General features: G+C 48.7%; 11 protein-coding genes across 11 annotated transcripts; 6 read left to right on the plus strand and 5 right to left on the minus strand.

The window, feature by feature from the left end:
* Positions 1-36: 36 nt before the first annotated feature.
* N7517_005919 (RTA1 domain-containing protein) lies at positions 37-1,351 on the plus strand (the record flags this gene model as incomplete). Its single annotated transcript, XM_056723649.1, has 2 exons — positions 37-547; positions 609-1,351. 2 exons carry the CDS (start codon positions 37-39, stop codon positions 1,349-1,351), a joined length of 1,254 nt encoding a protein of 417 aa, XP_056579899.1.
* A 699-nt stretch (positions 1,352-2,050) lies between these two features.
* N7517_005920 (uncharacterized protein) lies at positions 2,051-3,429 on the plus strand (the record flags this gene model as incomplete). The annotated part of the gene is made up of 2 exons (XM_056723650.1): positions 2,051-2,090; positions 2,153-3,429. The coding sequence occupies 2 exons, from the start codon at positions 2,051-2,053 to the stop codon at positions 3,427-3,429; spliced, it is 1,317 nt and encodes a 438-aa protein (XP_056579900.1).
* A 281-nt stretch (positions 3,430-3,710) lies between these two features.
* N7517_005921 (glycylpeptide N-tetradecanoyltransferase swoF) lies at positions 3,711-5,388 on the minus strand (the record flags this gene model as incomplete). Its single annotated transcript, XM_056723651.1, has 4 exons — positions 3,711-3,908; positions 3,956-4,739; positions 4,798-5,236; positions 5,310-5,388. 4 exons carry the CDS (start codon positions 5,386-5,388, stop codon positions 3,711-3,713), a joined length of 1,500 nt encoding a protein of 499 aa, XP_056579901.1.
* A 502-nt stretch (positions 5,389-5,890) lies between these two features.
* N7517_005922 (tetrahydrofolate synthase) lies at positions 5,891-7,653 on the minus strand (the record flags this gene model as incomplete). Its single annotated transcript, XM_056723652.1, has 3 exons — positions 5,891-7,288; positions 7,356-7,493; positions 7,570-7,653. 3 exons carry the CDS (start codon positions 7,651-7,653, stop codon positions 5,891-5,893), a joined length of 1,620 nt encoding a protein of 539 aa, XP_056579902.1.
* Positions 7,654-8,252: 599 nt separating this feature from the next.
* Positions 8,253-9,932, plus strand: N7517_005923 (putative aldehyde dehydrogenase; the record flags this gene model as incomplete). The annotated part of the gene is made up of 4 exons (XM_056723653.1): positions 8,253-8,298; positions 8,374-8,827; positions 8,883-9,582; positions 9,639-9,932. 4 exons carry the CDS (start codon positions 8,253-8,255, stop codon positions 9,930-9,932), a joined length of 1,494 nt encoding a protein of 497 aa, XP_056579903.1.
* Positions 9,933-10,276: 344 nt separating this feature from the next.
* Positions 10,277-10,591, minus strand: N7517_005924 (Ethanolamine utilization EutQ; the record flags this gene model as incomplete). The annotated part of the gene is made up of 1 exon (XM_056723654.1): positions 10,277-10,591. One exon carries the CDS (start codon positions 10,589-10,591, stop codon positions 10,277-10,279), a length of 315 nt encoding a protein of 104 aa, XP_056579904.1.
* Positions 10,580-12,150, plus strand: N7517_005925 (Amino acid/polyamine transporter I; the record flags this gene model as incomplete). The annotated part of the gene is made up of 2 exons (XM_056723655.1): positions 10,580-11,300; positions 11,357-12,150. The coding sequence occupies 2 exons, from the start codon at positions 10,580-10,582 to the stop codon at positions 12,148-12,150; spliced, it is 1,515 nt and encodes a 504-aa protein (XP_056579905.1).
* Positions 12,151-12,537: 387 nt separating this feature from the next.
* On the plus strand, positions 12,538-13,485 carry N7517_005926 (uncharacterized protein; the record flags this gene model as incomplete). Its single annotated transcript, XM_056723656.1, has 4 exons — positions 12,538-12,769; positions 12,824-13,102; positions 13,209-13,318; positions 13,372-13,485. The coding sequence occupies 4 exons, from the start codon at positions 12,538-12,540 to the stop codon at positions 13,483-13,485; spliced, it is 735 nt and encodes a 244-aa protein (XP_056579906.1).
* Positions 13,486-13,877: 392 nt separating this feature from the next.
* N7517_005927 (FAD-dependent oxidoreductase) lies at positions 13,878-15,355 on the plus strand (the record flags this gene model as incomplete). The annotated part of the gene is made up of 2 exons (XM_056723657.1): positions 13,878-14,584; positions 14,659-15,355. 2 exons carry the CDS (start codon positions 13,878-13,880, stop codon positions 15,353-15,355), a joined length of 1,404 nt encoding a protein of 467 aa, XP_056579907.1.
* Positions 15,356-15,858: 503 nt separating this feature from the next.
* On the minus strand, positions 15,859-17,519 carry N7517_005928 (cytochrome P450; the record flags this gene model as incomplete). Its single annotated transcript, XM_056723658.1, has 3 exons — positions 15,859-16,707; positions 16,779-17,141; positions 17,199-17,519. The coding sequence occupies 3 exons, from the start codon at positions 17,517-17,519 to the stop codon at positions 15,859-15,861; spliced, it is 1,533 nt and encodes a 510-aa protein (XP_056579908.1).
* Positions 17,520-18,759: 1,240 nt separating this feature from the next.
* Positions 18,760-20,533, minus strand: N7517_005929 (fungal specific transcription factor domain-containing protein; the record flags this gene model as incomplete). Its single annotated transcript, XM_056723659.1, has 5 exons — positions 18,760-19,356; positions 19,461-19,718; positions 19,794-20,049; positions 20,151-20,359; positions 20,489-20,533. 5 exons carry the CDS (start codon positions 20,531-20,533, stop codon positions 18,760-18,762), a joined length of 1,365 nt encoding a protein of 454 aa, XP_056579909.1.
* Between the last annotated feature and the right edge of the window lie 1,669 nt (positions 20,534-22,202).

Consider the following 22,202-nt stretch of genomic DNA (forward strand, 5'->3'; position numbering starts at 1 on the left):
TCCGTCTGTGATTGCTTGTCATATTTTCTTGTCATTATGCGATTTCCGATCTCGGGGTTGTTGTTCATGGTGGTGTCGGCCATGATGGCTCGGGCATCCCCTGTCCAAACCGCCGCCCCTCAGCCCGGGGTGTTACAGCGGGATGCCACCCCCACTACAGCCACAAACCCGGAGACCACCACAGCGACCACCACGACAGATGACTTTGAATTCCACTTGACCTTAAGCTTAGATTTGCCCTCCAACACATGTACGCCTACCATAGCGCCTGACAAATATGGTTGGGTACCACCTTCGGAGTGCGATGCCTTGTACCTATATTACCCGTCATTTGGAGCCGCTGTCGCTGCCGCTGTAATCTTCGGCCTCCTCATGATGGCCCACTTTGTGCAAGCGACCATGTACAAGGCGGGCTTTGCCTGGGTCATCCTCATGGGAGTCTCGTGGGAGACCGTAGCTTACGCGGTCCGCGCTTTCAGCACTCACAATCAGCAGAACGAGACTGTTGTGACAGTCGCCCAAATGTTTATTCTTTTGGCTCCATTGTGTACGACCCCGAATTTCTTATTTGGCACACTCCCATTCTATGATACTGACTTTAGATAAAGGGGTCAATGCATTTGACTACATGGTCCTGGCTCGCATGATCCATTTCTTCGTCCCCGAGCGTCGCATCGGCATGTTCAAGCCCTCCTTGCTAGCCAAGACATTCGTCCTGCTTGACTTCATCTCCTTCGTTATCCAAATGATCGGTGGCTTCATGGCCACCGGTACAGACCAGCAGGAAATGAACGGCATCCATATCTACATGGGCGGCATCGGAATCCAAGAGTTCTTCATCGTGTGCTTTTTGGTGTTGGCCGTGCAGTTCCACCGATTGATGCTGAAGCTGGAGCGAGCTGGCAGACTGCCTGTCGAGAAGCTGAACTGGCGTCGAATGCTCTACGCCCTGTATGGCAGTCTCCTGGCCATTACGGTGCGCATCATCTACCGGTTGGTTGAATTTTCCGCCGGATACCATGAGGCAAATCCCATTCCATACCATGAATGGTATATGTATGTGTTTGATGGGCTTCCCATAGCCTTGGCCATTCTCGTCTGGAACTTTGCGCCGCCTGGTGCCGTGCTACAGGGTCCGGATGCGAAAATGCCCTCCAGTGGCATCGGCAAGTGGCTCTTCTGTAACGGCTGTGGCTGCTGTGGTGGATGTTGCTGTCGAAGCTGCCGGAAGCCCCGCAAGGGAAAGAAGAATATGCAGCGACTACCGGATCACGACATATATGGCGATGATGTGGCACTCCAAAGCCGGGAATCATCCCCTTACCGCGATACATACACTACCGGTCCCTGAGTCGGTGTTCTTTTTTCTGTTTTCGTTCGGCTATTTTTCAACATGTACATTTGAGTGGAACACATTCTACTTTCATGTTTACGTTCATTTCTTTTTCCCTTCTTTTCTTCTCTCTTATTTTCTTTTCATTCTCCTTTGCATTATGCTTTCTACTCTCGATCATACACGCATTTGAGAACAAAACATGGACCAAGTGTTCAATGACAGCGGCTCTCGGACGTTTTAGGTCTTGCATATACCCCCATCGACTTAGGGGTCATCCAGGCTCATACAATTTTTACTTGACAAACGGTAGATGGTGACAAAGAAACTCTATAAATCCAGATCAATAAACACATTTTCTACAAATCAATATAGTATCCCAGAAACGATCAACTTGCATCACGAAAATTCAATGGCAGCGAATCAATGACTAAAGTAACTCAGCACATCTGACCTTGACTTTCTTAAACTGGCGTAAGTTTCATACTTAATTACATACGAGTATGGTATTGGGAAAACGTATGGTATTCGAGCTTTTCTATTATTTATGTGGTATTGGATGGTATAGTGGTGCTCGGTTCTATCTAGGCTTCTACATATCGAATCACATATATAACAGATGAAGGGAAGCAGAAATTCAATCAAGTAGGACAAAGTACGAACATGAAATCGCTTTACTAGTTGGGCTGACTACCTGGTTTGTATCTGGTGACCATCATGCTTTGGAGTCCGTTTGACGAGAAAGGCGGCCCTGCTGGTTAGTGGTCCCATCGTATCTGGGTTTATCATTCAGAATCTAATAACTTGATAACTAACTAGCCACTCAAGTCAGAGTTCACAGTTCTGGCAATGTCGTCACCGCGGCTTATTATCACCACTGTGTAGCTCTCCCGCTCGAATCGCTGCAGCCATTGGTCTACAACGCCCTGTCGCGGGTGATAATGCAATTTCCAGGAATGGGGGCCATCCTCCAACAGGTCCCTTTTATTCAGATAAAGGACGGCCGAGATCAAGAAGTTGAGATGCTCGTGGAGGAACAGCAGAACATGGGATTCTCGCAACCCTCTGAGCAGGAGCCATGCTGGCGTCTGGTTGTGGCGTACACAGCTGAGCAAAATTACATGTCTGATATGGTAGCTTGTTTTGTGGTAGGCGAGACCGCCAGGGATCGGTTCTGCGCGGTGGCCTTCCATCGATCATTCTTGGCCGCATTGTTGCTGGTCAACCAGACAAAAATATCGAAACAGCCATCGGAATACCCCAGTCCCATAGCTTCAAAACGACTGTCTGGGACTTCTATATCACGACAGGCAAGGCAAACCAACTATACGCAATGTCATTCTCGGTTCAAAACAGTTACACTTGGAGCCAAGGAAACAGCCCGTCTCCTGGCAGATTGCTTTGCCAGTACGACTCTCACTGGTGTCATCCAAGCGATTCTCGCGGCGTCGTTGTTTGCGAACTTGACCTCAGAATTCTGCTATCTGCGTACTGCAGGACAGATATCGCCTAGTGGCACCATAGGGAACCCGATCGCTGCGCCCTGCTCCAGATATATTGTGACACATGACAGAGCACAGGGATGGAATGTGGCTTCTGTCTGGAACGAGGCTCAGCGTATCCACACAGCTTCGAAGTCCGAGCTAAGTGAAAAGATGAGAAAGAACGGTCTAATAGGGCTTCTTCGACACGAGGGAGATGATACGAAATACACCAGAGAGACTAGTGGCGTCAGCGCTGCAGTATCGAGCATGGGAAGCTTCCAGGATCCAAAATCATCCGTGTCCCAAGAGCAGCGACAGTGGCAGACAAGGAGGGTGATATGCAGCAATTATAACACCGAAATCGGTGCTGCTTTGTGGATCACACTAGTAGTTGGAGGAGACGGTTGTTTGATAATGGGATTTTCTTGGTTAGAAGGTATCATCGAGGAGGTTTGGCTTGACCAAGTTATCGCCACCATGAGACGGATGATTGAAGAACCTTTGCACGCCGATGGTGCCATGAAAACGAGAACAACGATACCAGAGCCACTCCCTTGGGGAGGTTCGATGTCTCGGCTGGTCTGTCTAGTCAGGGACCTCATGTTGGATTAAGGCTTCCCTGCATTACACAGAGTTTACCTTCTTCAGAAGCTTCTTCATATAAATATACGGAGAAGCGATGGATATTCGTAAAATTATAGATCAAGTTCTTCCAGTGTTCCATGTTGGGACCAACACTGAATTCGCTAGTAGCAGCCACAAGTCTGGCCTAATGATCTTCGTATATAAAATGGGTTGTTTCATTTTTATATTCTTATCGCTAGCACGATACAAGGCAAAGAAATTCGTTTTCGGGGTATCCGACGTTAGATTTACTAGCCAAAGCGTCAGGCCTAGAGCATGACGATACCGACACCTCCCATCTTCGACTCGTCGGGCAAGTTCTTCTCGTTAATTCCACCACCAATAGGTGCAGCACGGTAGTTGTATAGGTAAAAGTGGAGCTGGCCATCACCGGCACCGAACTTGAGATCCTCGAGGAAGAGGGGGTTGTCATGCGAGGTGAGGGCGTTGAAGACATCAAAGCGAGCCTAACGAGATTAGCATATAGAATTAGGTATAATATATTACAACATACCTGCTTTGCGCAAATTAGGGCATCGTTCATCAAAAGCTGCAAGCGATCCTTGAAAGCCTTCTTGTCGTCAGAGAACGCGGTCTCGGTCGCGTAGTAGTACAAGTATGCGGCACGGACTGTATCGTGCTTGGGGTGGTCGATCACAGTAGACTCGAGATTGTAGAACGATACAAAGTCGGTGATCTTGTGGGTTTCCGGGTCTTCGGCAACATATGACCAGACAACCTGCTCCTTGCCGGGCTGCTCTTTGTACACCAGCCAGTGGTCAATTTCTTCCCGTGTAAAGGCCTGGTTCAAGTCGAAGCGCCGCATGTATCGCTCCAACAGATCAAAGACGGCATCAATATCCTTGGATTCCATAGGGCGCAGACCGGGGGTCAATGTCTCGCTAGGGAGGTGGTTCTTAGTGATCATGCGGGCCTTGGTCGAGCCATGGGGCAGAGGCGAGAAGCCAACATCGTAGAGCTTCAGCCAATCGAGAGAACGGTGGTAGTATCGGCAAGAGCTGACGGGTGTGGGCAGGATTATACCGCCAGTGTAGATAGCCTGGTAGATGCCCCTGAGGTAGCAGCGGCGAGTAATCTCCTTGATCAGGACGGGAGTCAGGCGCTTGGAGCGGAGCTTCTTGTGGATACACAAGAAGTTGATCTCCGTCACCTTGATGCGCTCGCCGCGGACGCGGAGTTCAGTCGGGACACCGCAGATGGATGCAACCAACTTGCGCGACTTTGTGGCGCGCACACCAACATGCCATTCCTTTTTCCATCCAGGAGACATCAGGGCCCTATTCATGTAACATTAGCGGTCTGAAATAGGTACAAAAGTCCAGGACTCAACCGCACCAATGAAGGAAGGATTCCGAGTAGTTGAAACGGAACATGGCGTTATCATCCTCGACATAATGCTTGTTAAGGAGCTCATATAGCTCTTTCAACTCCTCCTCGTTCGTCAGGTCAAGAGTGCACCACTCGAACCCCTCAACGAGCGCATCGGGAGTCTTGGAGACCTTTTCTGGGTCAATGGTCTTGATAGGTCCCTGGGTAATCTGCTTCTTTCCGGCCTCTTCAAATGCAGGCACTGGCTGTGTCTGCCAAAATTTGTATGAGGCCATATCCTTCTGGTTCTTGCCTCCCACTGCCAATCCGGTCAACATCTGCGAGAGGTCCATGTTGTGCAGTAGAGCGGCGGCCTGGTCCTTGTCCATCGCAGCTAGCTCGTTCTTCAGGGCGGGGTTTTGTTCGAGGAGTAAGGAAGCAAACTTCGCGGGAAGCTTCTTTCCACCTTTTGGAATTTGAATGTCAGATGCGAATCTGCGAGTGCTTGGTGCCTAGGGAGGCTGGATGGAGAGGCCTACCATTACCCGAGTCTGATGGAGTAGACTCCTCTTCATTGCGCTTGGGGGCTTTGCCCTTCTTATCGCTGGAATCAGACATGATGTGTTGTTGGGGTGTTGAGGAGGAAGGAATTGGAGGTCCCACGTTTCAAACACCGCGGATCTTTGGTGGGGGGGAACTGCGGGCGGGCAATTTGACTTAAATAATATACGAACAGCCTCTACGCAACTCGCTATGCACGCTATTTAGAAAAATATAACAAAAGCTTGTCGACTATTATTTATGGACACGTTTCACCTTATACGAAGTACTTCATGCTCCACTGTGAAGAGTGAAGACCCCTGCTCAATGAATTCTTAGTGGCCTACAGGAACCTCGGCATTCACATATGCAAAAATGTAGATCTAAAACACCTACAAGGTGTGAACATGGTATCATTCGAATGCATTGTGAATTTAGAAACTATATTGAGAATTAGAGAATTGTTGAAATCCAAGCAAAAACACCTCTATGTCCGTTCTATGCTAAGCCAAAAGCATATCTCAAGTTGATACAAGAATGCAATAGTCATTGGAGCTCCGGGCTACCAATCATCGGGGAATCACTCATCGGTAGGCGGCTTCGTCTCGATAACGTCGAGGAATCCTCCAACCAAATGGATGCTGCCGGTGACAAAAGTCATGACCGGCGCTTCGTCCTTATGCAGGACCTTGCGTTCCTGGCCCGCAACCTCCCGCGCAAAATCAACAGCCTCCTCAATTGTACCAAAGACATGTGTTTGAGCGCGGGGGTCAATAGCATTCCACTCCACAGCAAGAGACTTTTGGACTCGAAGAATTTCGAGGTCATCGGCGTTGGTGTTCATACTGACCAAGTCGGGTCGGAATCCCGCCTGTTTGTAGGTGATATTCGTGCAGAATAGTGCGTGAGTGAATGGATTGTCATTTCCAAGGGCAGACGATAGGGTCTCGTGGAGAGCACGAGCAAGCGCTGTGCTGTTACGAGTCTGTTGGTTGAAAATCAAAATTCGTGTCTTCTTGGCGGCTACATCCTCAGAAGATGAGTCGGCCTTGATCCGCGACGCAAACCACTGGCCAGCCAGCCGGATGCTCTCCAAAGTATGCCCGCCATCGATATACCAAGAGACATTCTTCTCAAATCGGGTCTCACATCTGCCACCCAGGCGAGTTTCTTCCAGGCCAGTCTTGAACTTCGCCGGTAGCGGCCCTGTCATGATATTGTCTGGAACATCGATGTCAACCTGGCGCAAGAAGTCCGCGGCAACTGCCACTGCGACCGAGGCATTGGTGTACTGGAAGTCTCCAGCCAACCCAAGGGTGATCTTACTACTCTCGGGACGAAGCTCAGAATGTCCAGTCACAATTTCCAGATGAGCGCCAGCCTCCTCGGCGCGTTTGGCCAAGACTTGTTCCGCGCCCGCAGGTTGCGGTGCCGCGAATCCATTCACGCCAGACTTGAAAATGCCACCCTTGTGCCACGCGATTTCCTCAATCGTATGTCCAAGCAAATCAACGTGATCAATTCCAAGACTGCTGATCGCCGTCACCTTGGGCTGTGGGATCACGTTGGTACAGTCATATTGACCGCCGATTCCACATTCGATCACCGCAGCGTCCACACCCTCGCTCAGGTAGGTATGGAACGCCATCACGGTCAAGTACCGGAAATATTGTGGTTTCGTCGCAGGCCCGGTGGGGTCCTGACCCGCTAGTTTAGCAGAGTTCTCAAGACGATCCCATACTTCGAAGAAATAGCGCGCAAACTGTTCTTCAGACAATGGGGCGTTGTTGATCTTTATGCGCTCGCGTGCGAACCGAAGGTGCGGGGAGGTGTAGAGACCGATCTTAAGGTTGGATTCAGGTTGGTCCGCATCTTTTCGGGTGTATTGGGAAAGGATCGTGGAGATGAATGCGGAGGTCGAGCCCTTGCCTTTCGTGCCGGCCACATGAATTGCGTTCAGCCGATTTAGGTCAGAAGGCTAGAGAATGTGAAGATCTCACATCAGCTTCACTCATAAAGAATCAAGATCCCTGCCATCAGCGCACCTTGTATCCAATGCGCTTCAGCCATTCCACTGTCTCCGGGAGGGATAACTCGTTGATCTCCTGCCTCGTTTTGGACTTCTTGAACGCTTCGACGATCGCAAAGTTGGTTTGCAGAGAGTTGAGAGACGTAATTGCTGCCTATCCATTCCAGGGTCAGCATTTGCTATATTTTGTTGGGAATTAGTCCCATGTCGCAAAGGCCCGAGTGGCATACCTCATATGTTCGAGTCATGGTGGGCGAAGTCGAAAATCGCCGTGTGCAAAACTGCCAGCGAATAGAGCTCCAAAGCCCTTTCATGAACAATTGAGTCCTGTACCTGAAGTCCTCAAATGAGCAGGGGTGATTGAAGAAACCCCAGGAGCTCTCTCAGTTTATGATTCTCTGGTTGATCCCACCCGCTCTCCTCGGGAAACCGAGTTGGCGCTGATCGGAAAGATCACGTGCTTGCTAACATACTAGAACCAGACTGAACTGATCTATACACCGTCTTTTTTATATTTCATAAGTGAATAAATTCTTTTGCAGGTAGCTGTACAATATGTGGCAGGTCGCTGTATAGTATGGGCTCCCATTTTGGCAGTTTTCGGTGCAACAAAACCAAATCGCAAGAAAAGACCATATGGCGATTGCTAACAATATCAATATTTATTACAACTTCCGATAGGCATTTCATGCCTTGTCTTCTGCTAATCCGGATAAAAAGAATAAAATTGGGAGTCAAACATGGAATTTTACCTGACTGGCTTTAATCATCCGATAGTGGGTCACCGTTGGCTCTATAGATGGCCAAAAAGCGCTATAATATAGTTTGGTCTGGAAGGCACAATACTTTTGTAGTTTTACTTTTACAAAAAAAGACCCATATACAGTGATTTGCATCATCACAAGCCATCGATATGAGCGAAATTGAGCTTATTGGATTTGAGGGCCGGCCTGTTCGCAGTATGTGTATCCCATGCTATCCAATCACAGTATGACAGTTTAATACTGGCCACTAAATATCTAACTCCTTGATAGTCAATACGGGGCTTTTCATCAATAATGATTTTCAGCTAGCGACAGGAGGATCACAGCTTGAGGTCGAGAATCCCACTACGGGTAGCCATCTTGCATCTGTGTCAGCTGCACAGCGAGAAGATGTCGATGCCGCCGTAAGTGCAGCCAAGTCGGCATTGCGGGGTGAATGGGCGACTGTGAGTCCAGCTCGCAGAGGTCAGTTGCTGAATCGGCTCGCCGACCTGATTGAGCGGGATGCGGATGACCTCGCCAGCCTCGAGGCCTTGGACGCTGGTATCTTGTTTGGGGAGTCCAAGAATCTCCACATTCCACAGGCTACAGAGACACTTAGGTACTTCGCCGGATGGGCAGACAAGATCACTGGCCAGCTGTTGAGTATCCCACAAGGATATGCGTATACCCGGAGAGAACCGCTCGGGGTGTGCGCTGCCGTTGTGCCTTGGAACGCGCCTTTGTAAGTTTTCCTCGCTTACCCAATGTCAATATGGTTGCTAACACTAGAAATATAGAATGATTACTATCTGGAAGCTGGCTCCCGCTATCGCAGCAGGTAACGTGTTGATCATCAAGACACCAGAGCTCGCGCCTTTGTATGCGCAGAAACTTGCAGCCCTCATAAAAGAGGCAGGGTTCCCACCTGGTGTGCTCGCTATTCTCTGTGGGTACGGCTCAGTCGCCGGTCAGGCTCTGGCTGAGCACGGCGGGGTCAAGAAGATTGCATTCACAGGGAGCGCCCCTGTCGGCCGGGAGATATTGCGAGCTGCGGCGGGTTCGAATCTCAAGAAGGTGACATTGGAACTAGGCGGCAAGAGCCCTTCGATCGTGTTCTCTGACGCTGAGCTGGACAATGCCGTATTCTGGACGACGTTAGGATTCACGGCCAACAATGGACAGGTTTGTGCGGCAGGGTCGCGCATCTATGTCCATGCAAACATCTACGATAAGTTCCTCCTCGCCTTCGCCGAGAAATTAGCCCACACCACCCCTGGAGACCCTCTGTCAGGACAGACAACCAAAGGTCCCGTTATTAGTCAGAGGCAGAGGGAAAAAATTACCGAATATATCCGCCATGCAAGGGAATCCGGTATTCGCCTGTTGGCTGGAGGAGATGAGATTCCTGGGAAGGGTAACTTCGTTCCCAATGCTGCCTTCGCCGATGTACCTGATGATGCACGCATCATGCAAGAGGAGATATTTGGTCCTGTCGCCGTAAGTTTTCGAGACAAAGGCAGTGATTTGACATACTTGCTAATCTTGGATTCTAGTCAATTGCAAAGTTTAATACTGAAGCCGAGGTCATTGCGAAGGCCAATGCCACCGAATTCGGACTCAGTGCAGCCGTGTTCACCAACGATGTTAACCGGGCACAGCGTGTTTCGGAAGCCCTGGAATCTGGTCAAGTCACAGTTAACTGCTGGGGGATGCTGCATGCTAACACTCCATTTGGAGGAGTTAAGCAGTCCGGGTTCGGCCGTGATATGGGTGAAGAAGCATTGGATGCGTGGATGTCAACGAAGACTGTGAAGTACTTTACTCTACCGACAGCCGATGAGAAGTAGGTATTAGTAGAATCCAAATATTATAACGGTTCATAGTTCATTATATCAATAAAAGAGACCGCATATGCGGCCGCCTATTCTTGTTAGTGATCTAGTCTGAGATTAATGCGGCTAAAATATGCTTAGCCTCAAACATGCATGATCCATCTACATTGTCAACCTTAAACACGAGGCAATCAACTCCAGCCCACGACTTGAAAATTAACGGATGTATAGTAAGCGGAATTTTAGGAATATATATTCATCAATTTTATATGTCTACCTCATTCGACCAACTGCTATCGCCTTTCGTGAACATAGCTTGTAAATTCATCCATTTTTAGAGATTATCATTCGACGTCGTCTCAGTGCATCTTGGAGCGAGCGCCAACTTTATAAGCGACGGCATACCGGGGCGTAGAGAAGACAATCGAGCTTCCACGGTGAATAAAGAACGTATCTCCAGGGAAGAGCTTAGCAGTATTGCCCTTCTCATCCTCGAGGTGCAGCTCGCCTAAGAACAACCAACCATATAGCTTGTCAGCATCATTTATGCCGATGTATTGTAACTTGTATGAATTGATGGGAAATGTCTCACCTTTCAGCAAGTGGAGAAACCGCAAAGTGACGATGAGGCACGACTGGCAGCTTTCGGTCAGGAGCAGGCCATGGGCCGTCATTTCAACGTCTGGTCCCTGATATTTCTTGCCTGCTGCACCAGTGTCACCTGGGAAGCCCTCACCTCGACCATGGCCCAATCTCTTCGGGCGGGTGGCAGCTCCAGCCTCGTGTGGGGATTCGTCGCCGCGGCTATCGGCGCTCTAAGTATCGCTCTCTCGCTCAGCGAGTTCGCCAGCATGGTTCCAACAGCCGGCGGGCAATACCACTACGTGGCCGCCCTGTCTCCCCTCAAATATAGACGCCTATTTTCATGGATCGCCGGCTGGGCTACCATCTGGAGCTGGGTTCTGTCAACACTGACAGGTATCTTCTCCAATTCCATGCAGCTGCAAGCCTACATCATCTTGTTTGCTCCAGACTACGTGTATCAGCGATGGCACACAAGCATGATCGTCATTGGTATGACCACCTGCTTTCTCGGTATCAACATCCTTGGCACTCGCTGGCTGCATCGATTGACCTTCTTGGGTATCGTGTTGCACATTGCTGGATATGTCGCCATCATCGTTTACCTGTTGGCGACGGTGCACCCAAAGAATACGGCCGCTTACGTCTTCTCAGACCTGACCAACCTGAGCGGGTGGAAAAGCGACGGAGTCTCGTGGTCAATCGGTCTGATGAGCTCTGCTATAGCTTTTATTAATTGGGACTCGGCTACACATATGGCGGAGGAGATGCAGAATGCGTCGAGGGATCTTCCACGAGTCCGTAAGTTCAAACCATTGTTATACGATATTGTATTTGTCATTAACTCTCTCTGCCAGTATATGGCTGCGTTGCTCTTTCCGGTATCATCACATTCCCTTGGGTGATCGCCCTGGCCTTCTGTATGACGGACATCGAGGGCGTGCTAAATGGGCCGGTTGGACGGATCTACCCGTTGGTGCAGCTCATATACAACGTTTCCGGTGGCAGTCAATCCATGACAATAGGACTCACCTGGTTCTACCTTTTCCTGGGGTTCTTTGTTGGCGGACCAGGGTGCATGGCCGCGTCGTCCCGCGTCATCTGGTCATTCGCCCGAGAAGGGGGTCTTCCCGACTGCTTTTCACGCGTCCACAGTCGCTTCGAGGTCCCCGTCAACGCATTGTTGTTGTCATGGGTATCGATATCCGCGCTAGCCCTGATTTACATCGGCAACGAAACCGCATTTTACGGACTCGCCTCCGGTGTGACGGTGGTCATGATTTTCTCGTACGCAATGCCCATCTTCCTCCGGCTTATCTACGGCTTTAAGCACTCGAATTTGCAGCCCGGTCCATTCACGCTCGGCGCCTGGGGCCTGCCAATTAACATCTTTGCCGCGTGCTGGTGCACCTACCTCATTATCTTCATGTGTCTCCCCACTCTCATGCCTGTAACGAAGGAAAATATGAACTACGCGGTTCTTATCTTTGGAGCAAGTTTGTTGGTCGCTGCAGGCACATGGTGGGTGTATGGTCGTCGGGTTTATCTCGGGGTTCTGGCTGAGGGAGATAGCCCTTTTCATGAGGAGACTGTGGTGGATCAACAGATTGGACATGAGAAGAAAGGCTCAGTTGCCTCTTCTGATATATAGGATTATTCGCTAGCTTTCATTGAACTGATACTTTGGTGATATTACAAACTTATTCTTAGCGTATCGCGTAGCTCATCTATCATTTCGAGACAGCAGATGTGCGAGGCACAACTCCAAAACAAACACTACTCTCAACATAAGACAATAAACCAATTACTGTTATCGGTCTAAATTTTTGCCTTTCCAAGCTGGTGAATAATTAGGCTGTGTGAGGCCAAGGTTGGAGAGGGCGATGCCGCAGTCTAAATGGGTTGGATGGGGTGCGTCACGCTCTTACCGAATACGTTAACTATTTACGCCATTGTTCTTTCATTCTTCTTTCTCAGTTCCTCCTTGCCTTTCCTTTAACTCAAACTATCTTAAGGTTGTGTTTGAAACTTCGAAAAAATGTCTTTAACGGCGATGAAGCTGAGCAAAGCCATAAATGCACTCTGCGCTGCTAGGGGCAAGACTTCATGTGCGCAGTTTTATCAACTAATGCACGAGCACGATGATGATGAGAGAATTCCGTCCGTTCGTCTATCGTTGTTGAATGTCTCTGAAGTCGGACATATACTGTGCCTTGAGCCTGCCAAGAACAATCAGGGATTGAATTCTTTCCTACTGTCCCCCTGCCTGAGTTGTTGAGTGAGTAAGAGGAATCGTAGAGGGGAATCTCGCTAACTTCATGAAGTCAAAAACCTCGCCATGGCTGACGGTGCTTTGAGGAACGAAATAAGCGCTGAAGCGAGTATGCGCTGGAGGATGAATAACTTTCTTCTCTTTGCATTCAACATAGCAACGGACTCGCGTTCTGAAGAGAGCAGACTTTTAGAGATCCACCATGAGCCCAAATGGTCATTCGGACCCGTCCGATACAAGGACCAGGCCGTCAAGTTATCAGGATACCCATCTTACGCCCTGTGGTATGGAGACGAAGACGAAGCCGCTCCGAATGTCGTTGTGGCCCAGAGTAAGAGGTTTAGGGGGTTCGATGAGGGAATTGCGGAAGTACTAGGATATATGGATGAGTGCATTATGCTACTTACTATACTACTCGTTGACTAACTTGGTCGAAGGTTTCATCTATCACCATCGCAAGAATGCAAACAAAGAAAATTGTCCGGTGTATGGAGTCGCAACGGACTCTAGAATGTTTCACTTTGTCAGACTGGACAATGACTCCACGGTATGCTTATTAAATATGTCTCACTTGAAGAGTTACGTTCTAATACCTTCTAGTTTGTCACCACAACACTGGATTCTCAGGTGGATATAGAAAAAGCATTCAGTCTATTGGTTTATGTCTTGAAAGAAGCAATGATCTTCCAATCGGCGATCTCGCCCCCTACCTGAAGCCAAGACCAATGCCAAGCAGCTATAGTCAGTCAACACAGAATGAGAAGCTAACAGATTGCGCTATCTCGGGTATGACTAGTTTATTCACATTATACAATCGAATATTGATCCGTCCTAATATCATTCACATTTTGTACTAGCGAATAGAATGGGAGTGTAGAGCCCCGCTAGAAATATCGGAGATAAAGAGCAACACACGGAATATCTTTTGATTGGGTCACTGAAGCCATTTTCCATTACACCTAAACGGGAAAAACGGAGGGCATAATATCGGCACTTGGAGTACATTGATGAATTTATATAGAAGAAATCTCGTTGAGTCGACTGTGTCAAATTCGTTGGAATTCCCCAAATATTCGAATCCGTCAAGCTCCTATCACCACGCAAACATGGTCAAATCAACCAGCAAAGACCTCCGCGTCGTCATCGTTGGTGGTGGCTTTGCCGGCCTAACCGCAGCCATTGAGTGCAAGCTACGAGGCATGCACCCAATTCTAGTTGAGGCATACCCGGGAGCCAGCTCACACGGCGACTTACTCGACTTTGTGCGCAATGCTGGCCGGGTGTTCGAATCCTGGGATAACGGCAACATCGGCCGCAAGCTCATGTCGGCAGGAGTCAATTCTGCCAAGTACCTTGAGTTCTACAACGCTAAGAACGTGCTTCTGCGGAAGGATCCCTGGCCGCAGGCGACAGACAAGGACTGCGTCTATGCTGGGCACCGCGGAGAGATGCACAGGGTTATCTACGAGTACGCCATTGAGGTGGGCGTGGATATGCAGTTCGGCAAGCGTGTTGAGAAGTACCTCGACTCGGACACCGAGAGAGGTGTTTTGATCGAGGGAGGCGAGAAGATCCTCGGTGATGTCGTTTTGGCCTGTGATGGTCCCCGGTCCTTGGCTCGCTCTCAACTTCTTCAGCTGCCCGAGTCGACGGTCAACAGTGGTTATGCTATCTTTAGGGCATACTTCAATATTACTGATGAGATGCGCCAGCTTCCTGAGTTCGCTGAGATGATCAAGGAGGGCGAGGACAGCGTTAGGTTTTGGGCTGGCCGGGATATGCATGGGCTGATCTACATATGGAACAATGGAAGGTACACATTCTTTCTCCCGACACACCACTTTATTAGATCACACTCTAACGAAGTCCTTTTCTATCTGTTTCTAGGGACTGTGCCTGGGTTCTGACACATCTCGACGAAGCGAATATTGCCGAAACGTGGTCCTTCCCCGGGAAGAAGGAGGACGTTGTCAAATATCTCAAAGATGCCGGATTCCCTATAATCTGGCACCAAGCCCTCGAGGCTACACCAGATGACCGGATCATCGATTATAAGCTAGTCTGGCGGGACGCCATCCCGACATGGCTATCTAGTTCCAAGAAATCTGCGGTAATGGGCGACGCAGCGCATTGTCATCTCCCAACATCTGCCCAGGGAGCCTGTCAAGCAGTTGAGGATGCCGTTACTGCTGCCATCTGCCTGCAAAAGTGCAACGGCGATGTGGCGGCCGGGTTGCAAGTGTTTGAGCGGATGCGATTCAATCGGTCGCATGTAATTCACCAGGCGTCCATTCTGACGCGCAACATTTATCACAAGAACGACTGGACACCTGAGCTGGTGCGCGAATATCCCGACTCTTTAATCCTTCCTTTCTACCCTTGGGTCACCGATTTCGACGTTTTTGCCAATGCAGAGGAGCACTTCGATCACTTGCTACAAGATGTCACAAGCGGCAAACCTGGTACTATCGAGCAGCTCGCCCTGCCCGCTGGGGGGAACTACGACGCAATGTTGCTGGAGAAGAGAGCACCAGAAGGGAAGTTGGATGAGCTGGCGCCTTCTAATGTTATCCGAGTTCAGTAGTGAATTGGTAGTAATATTAGAAAATATATCTGCCAACTGGGATATAGAAATCGACATTATATATGGAAACCGTTACTTTCTAAAACCATATACCAAATACTACCTTTGTTCGAGTTAAGTGGACTATTGTATATTATGACTACTAACAGTTTGGATATCGATAGTCTGGTTAATTCCAATGTTCCTCTACGGACTTTCTACATGTCTTTTCAAATATACTTGCATGGACATAATAGGAAGTTTGTGACAGAGTCGAAGCATTTTGATCTAAGAGCTAAATTAAAGCTGACAACTACGACTGAACAAAACTAGAATGTCCTTTCGACAATTATTTGTGAAACTCCAAAGACTATTGTCAAATTCAGAGAGTATAAGATTCACCAGTTGACAAGGAAAATAGCCATGGAAGACAATAAAACGAATGATAACGTGACCTATGGTCATTATTTCTTATATTGACATTAGAAATAGAATGCATAATGAAATCCATGGGGATTTTCATTCTAAATGTGCCGTTTGGCCAGTTTCACCATCAGTCCTGTCTGGGGCGTAAACCAGCGACACTTGAACGACAACTTCGCATTTGGATCCACCAATTCAAGATCGTATTGCACCAGCAGTGATGCAACCAATTTTGTAATTTCCACCAAACTGATATTCTTCCCAAGGCAGGTATGCGAACCGGCACTAAACGCAAAGATAGACCTCTTCCTCTGCGCCACCAAGTCAGCGTCCTTAGACAACCAACGCTCTGGCTGAAACTTCTCAGGTTCGGGGAATAGCTCCGGGTCATAATGCACCACCCAAGGGCTGATACCCACTTCTGTTCCCCCGGGCATGAACTTCCCACATATCGTAGCACCCTCTGGCGGCACGGTTCGGCCAAACATGACACCGTTGGGTGGGTGGATGCGCAGTGCTTCTTTGATGACCGCGTCTAGATATGGGAGGGTACTGGCAGCGCCATATGTGATCGGAATGGTCAATCTGGCCTCTTCGCGAATTTCACGGCACAGGGTATCGTAGATCTCGGGATGTTTTATCACGTTGAACATGATCGTCCGCATGGCAATCGCAGTGGTGTCTGCCCCTGCGGTGACATTACCAAATGCATGGGTGTTTAGTTCCCGATCCGTGATAGAGTCTGGATGGGCTACCTGATGCTCTAAGAGTCGCTGCACGAATGAGGAAGGACCTGTCACTAACTGCGCTGACATCTTCTGTCGGAATTTCACAACCTGCTTCAGTGCCAGGTTCAAAACAGCGCCGTCGAGTGCACTACTTCCAAGCACTATGCTGGAAATAAAGCTATTACCGAGTAGGAATTTGTGAACCCATGGGAATTGACCAACCTGATCAGGCAGATTAGTAAATGCACTTGTAGGGTGTCAAGGTAATAAGACCGGGGAGGGCTCTGCCTTACAATTGCCGTATAATCTCCAGCAACATATTCAAGCATTGGCATCATTCCAATGGGATCTCCCTTTTCCATAAATTGAAGGTCCTCGCCGAATGTGACGGTGAAAATAACGTCAGTTGCATAATAGCGCAACCACTTTCCCAAATCGCATGTCCGACTGGGAGTCTCAACGATCTCGTCGAGGATTTTGAACAAACGGTTTGTAACTGTATCGACAAGGGGCTCTAGTTGTAACATGGATCCCATCGAGTATGCATTATATGCGTTTTTCTTCATGCGTGTGTGAAGTGTCTTGTCCGACAAGACCAATGGATCTGGAAGCAACCCTTGATCATCATAAATCATGAAAGGAATATAAAACGCCGACTAAACTTTGATCAGAGCTTGCAAATGACATATTATATTCGTTTGTCAATGTCTTACCTTCTTGAACTTATCAGAGGCGTTGTAGATGACGTTGATTTCCGCCGGATCTCCCACTGATACAAGGTCTGGACCTGTCCGCACAACTTTGCCGTACTTGCGATGTAGGTCTAGTTCCCATTCATGTGGTCGCCCTCGCAGCACGGCGAAAAAACGGGGGAGGCGGGTCCATGATGCGAAGAACGGCCCAGGGATGTGTCTCAGCGGTGTTAGATATTTTTGAGACAGAGCCCATGATATCAGTACGCCGAAGATCACAATTGGCCAGTACTGCTTGGCAAAGCCCACCAGCAATGATAAAGTTTCTTTGGAAGCCAGCATCGTTCCCAAAAGTAAATCGAAAAAGAAAGATGAAGACAAAGGCACTGAAACCAGGGTTCGTAGTGACGCTTTGCAATCTATTTAGGAAGATTTGGAACTCATTCGAGGAAGTATGATCTTCCAATCAAGAGGCATTTCATCTCAGGGTCTTTATCGAATACATAGTCATTCCAGATCTAGAGCCGAATACGGGGTAGAATGGGGAAAACAAAAAAGGAAAAACTTGTTATTGGACAGGGAAAGTGTTGACCCCAATTTTGATCATATCTAATACGTTGAATGTGATTTGGTGGATTTATCTTCAACTGGCCAGCCTAGTGGGTAAACTTGCTCCGGGGGTGGACAACAGTCCCCAGCAATATGTTACTGTAAGAGAATGCCATGCCTGGCCCTTAGCTTAGCCTGGGGTGCAACTCAAATTGAAATGAGTCTATGTAGAGACTACATGGCTAAGGGTGATTGGGATTCTTTGTATCATCTCGTTCATAAAAAAGGGCTTGTAGTAAATACTCCTTGGACAAATAATGTGATCGTAGAAAATCCACAAGAGCTTCATGGTTGCGACCGCGATAATCTAGAGCTTTGGCAGAAACTCGTGGACGTAGGCACATAGAAGAGGAGACTAAAGGTGATCATGATTCCACGGCGATTAAAGCAATCACTTTAACAGCCTTGAGTCAGGGGAACACTCGAGAGGGTGGGCAGTAAAATCTGCCTGTGGGCAGGAGTGGCACATTTAAGGGAAATTGTTCAGAGACTGCTTTCCTCCAAAGATTCAAGCTCAGCCCGAATTCAGCTTCGAGGCAGCCATGGCTGAGTTCTAGACAATGCCATCTGCACCTTCCATCTGAGTATCTGCATTGGTCCCTCTCGGCCGCTAATAGGGCGACGTGCGTCAGGCAATCTTCCCTAATTCGGGATTTCAACTTCCTCGACTACCCGGGTGAGGACATGCTATCACCCATCTGGGAAAGACAATTCCACACGGCAGTGACAGGAAGTTGAGCTGGAAGGGATTCGAATATCGAGCTTTTGTGTGCATACAATGACACCCGGGCATACATTTCCTGTTGGGAAACCCGGTGCACTTCTTCAGGGTTGCACCGTTGAGCCGAGGAGCGCTGTCGATGGCATGGAAGATATGCTGGTAAGCTAACCTATTTCCATGTCAACATTTCCACTCCATGATGGTCCATGATGTTCTCGTACCGGCTGCAATTTCCAACTAGCCAAAGATTTACTAGACCAATATCTGTGACTGTCCAATTCGTTGCATCGTATCTTGCCACCTCTCCGGCGTTGCTTGTCCGCGAGTAACAAGGTCTCGACGAGTCCAGACCTCGTCAAGAATCTTTTGACCATTCTTTGTATTGTGAATTCCTAGTAGATGGAGGCCATCCAGTCTAAACTGGACATAGTCTCTCTCATGAACGCCGTCCATCTCAGCCCCTATCACAACCAGGCACCAACCGAGGTTAGCGCCGGGGCCAAGGGCGTCAGGAACCATAGTCAGTAGCTCCTGCGCGGTGTCAAGTGACACCTGCATCTCCTCGGTGAGTGGCTCCTCGGGCCCGTGCAGAATACGGTGTACATAAATGTGCGACGAATGACGGAATATTTCCGCTGTCGCGACCATCCTCCGGCGCAGTTCCTCCTGGCCCATCCCCACGGTCGCGAACGGCTGTGCAGTACTCCGGCATGAGATGTTTACTAGAGGACTTGACTCGAGAATTATGGCTGTCGACCGGATCTGGGCTTGTAGAGCGTCCACTTGGCTCTGTAATTCGTTCATCGTTGTTTGGTCCTTGGATGCTACGTATAATCGAGAAGCGGCCCACTAAAATGCCACAAAGTCAGCTCGTCTCTTTTAAATGTGAAGAAACCCAAAGAAACATCTGTAATAAGTGGGAGATGTGGGCATAATTATGTGGGCTGACTGACCATAAGCTTCGGTAGCCTGGATGAACAACCAAAAAGAGCATCAACGAATTCTCCTTGACCCCCCGGCTCTGCCGTCACATCAAGCCAGGACTCTAGCTCTGGCATCGCCGGTTGGCCGAGATTGAGGGCAGTCTGGGTGTCGATCAGGCAAACCCACGTTTTCAAAAATGGTTCGAGATCGGAGCAGTCGCCTCGAGATCGGATCCAGCCCCGGATTGCATCGTAATGTCCTTTCCACCGACTTGAGCCCGAAAATACCTGAAAACCAGGCTATTTAGTAAAATGCGGAACAATTAGGGTAATTAAATTTGATGATCCAAAAATGAAATATACCTCAAAAGAAACTAGCAGCAGCATCGAGGCTAATGTAACGGGATCATGGATTCTGCTCGGAGACAAAAACCTCTCTCGTAGGGCTTTGGAAGCCGCGCGGAGGTACTTGCGAGACACCGTGTCGGGCTTGCGCTGCCAGCGACTGTGGTGGGAAGCAGCGACTGCTAAGGCGGCGTTTAATACCGCGGGTTCTTGCACAGCCATGGGTAGCAGGGAGCGATATCCGTTTCCGTTGTAGTCGATGGCGAGGGCTATCCTAGCGATATTCTCTGGTTGAAGAGGTACATATGAGCAAACGAACAAATAATTGGAAGATCAGGGGGATAAGTAATAGCTTAGCTTGCATAAACAACGTACGGAGGTAATGTTGCATGAAGAAGCTCTCCTCTGCCGGTAGCGCTAGAGCTGATATGGCCCCTGGCAGGGCTAGTTCCAGCGAGTCCGAAGTCGATGATCTGCTTAGACGCCTTCTCGCTATCTTTTGTTTTGAAACACTTGCCACTCCCGATGGCCATTGCAGGCGGACTCCATATCCGCGACATTTCACCCCCCTTTGTATGCAGATCCTACAGCCTAGGGGGGCCATTAATATTTAAGGCCTGGTAAGTTCGATCATATGATCATCTAGGGCAAGGAAACGTACGAGGCAGGCCCCCATCACATTGTCTGTTCTTATCCAGACACGTCCAACATACGCCGCTATCATTCTGGCGCTCCGCCTGGGGTAGATTCCGCTCCATTGTTGGAGTTATTGGATCGCGATGAGATATCAATCCCACTGTGTGCTTTTGGCTACAAGAGAAGAAACAAAACGGAAGGAAAAGCGGAACACAACCGGCTTATCATTAGATTTGACATATTTCCCCGCCTGGACTCCAAAATAAAACGCCACGATCGATTAGTCCTAGTGACCCGAGCTTGCATATCATATAGCCAAGAGTTTTAGTGAGTATTTGATGATGAGAAAGTGTCATTCAGCCTAGTATATATTGGCGTATTCAACTGTCTTGTTGACACTTTCCGGGGAATCTGAGGAATATCCACATCGCGGCATCGCCCGGTTCATAGGACTTGAAGTAGTGTCCCCCCGGTGTTTTACTTCCAATTTTTTAATGTCTCAAAAAGCTGCCAAAACCATTATCAACAGGGAGAAGTCGATTATCATTTGAACATATTATTGTTAAATATATCTGACCACATGTCCGACTCACCAACAACGGATTCCAGTCCTGGAAAGATGGACATCTCAGCACCCAGTCCAGTGAATTCAGCAAACGTAGGCATTTGACTGAAGAGCTCGGGAAATGCATCATTAGTGTCTTCAGTCATGGAGCGTCGGTCATACCCCGGATGAGATTGCCCGTGCAATTGGAGTTGTTGATTTTGTGATTGCAAGGAAAAGTTCGGTGTTCCGCTCGACATAGATGTGAGGATTGCGCCAGCCATATGAACTGGCAATACTTCTGAAGCGCCTGTTTCCATTTCAATAAACTCTTGGCCCTGTCCTTCATGGAATGCGGGTGACGGAAGCACCTGGGTCATGGTGCTTCTCGCTTGTAGCGGAGCTGGATCGATATGGACGGCTGAGCTGCGTGAACTGTCGTCGGGGTTCTGCTCATCATCTGTGTCGATATCTCCTGACAAGTGACCTGCATACGCTTGCAGCCATTCCGGTGCCCTGTCCGCGGGGTCTAGTTGTTCTTGGCTTCCAGGGTGGTTGTCGTTCTGCGATTTTGGAATAGGCACGGGCTCATCATTCCCCTCGGTATCCCTGGAATTATTTTCGCTATGCTTTGGATCTAGTGGCATAAATGGCGGCTCCTCAATGTCGAGAAACCGACTAAAGTAGCTATTAAATGACAGATCAATTGTCTCAGATGTATGTCTGAGTCGGGTATTTGTATCGTGAGCACGAAAGAGCACATCCATCTGTAATCACAATCAAGGCAAGTTCGCTATTGTCAGCAAGGTGTGTATAATTGAAGCTGCGCTATTCTAGATGGAGTAAAACATACCCACTCGTTCGCCGGAGCATAAAATGTTTTGAGGGCCCCCAGTACAATGAAGGCGAGTTTCAGGTTCTCCACAATCCGATTATCGTACGGTCTCGGTGACCGATGGAGGCGGTTGATAGATACTAGTGCACTCTGTGTGCAGGCAAATCCGACGAATAGCGCATGCTAATCGGAACAAATTTCAAAAAGCCGTCAGCAGATAACCCATCACGAAAGAGATTGACTAAAACTTACAGAATAAAATCCTCCATTTCTGATAACGTCCTGCGAAATGTCACATATGGCCTCTGCGCTGGACTCGCATCGGTATATTCTCTCTTTCAAAAATAGGGGAGGTGCCCCGGGGAACTGAAGACAGCGAATCGGCAGCTCTTGTCCGCCATCCTCTGCTGTC

The sequence above is a fragment of the Penicillium concentricum genome (genome assembly GCF_028827145.1).
Source record: "Penicillium concentricum strain IBT 3081 chromosome Unknown utg000002l_segment0_segment0, whole genome shotgun sequence".
Lineage (NCBI taxonomy): Eukaryota > Fungi > Ascomycota > Eurotiomycetes > Eurotiales > Aspergillaceae > Penicillium > Penicillium concentricum.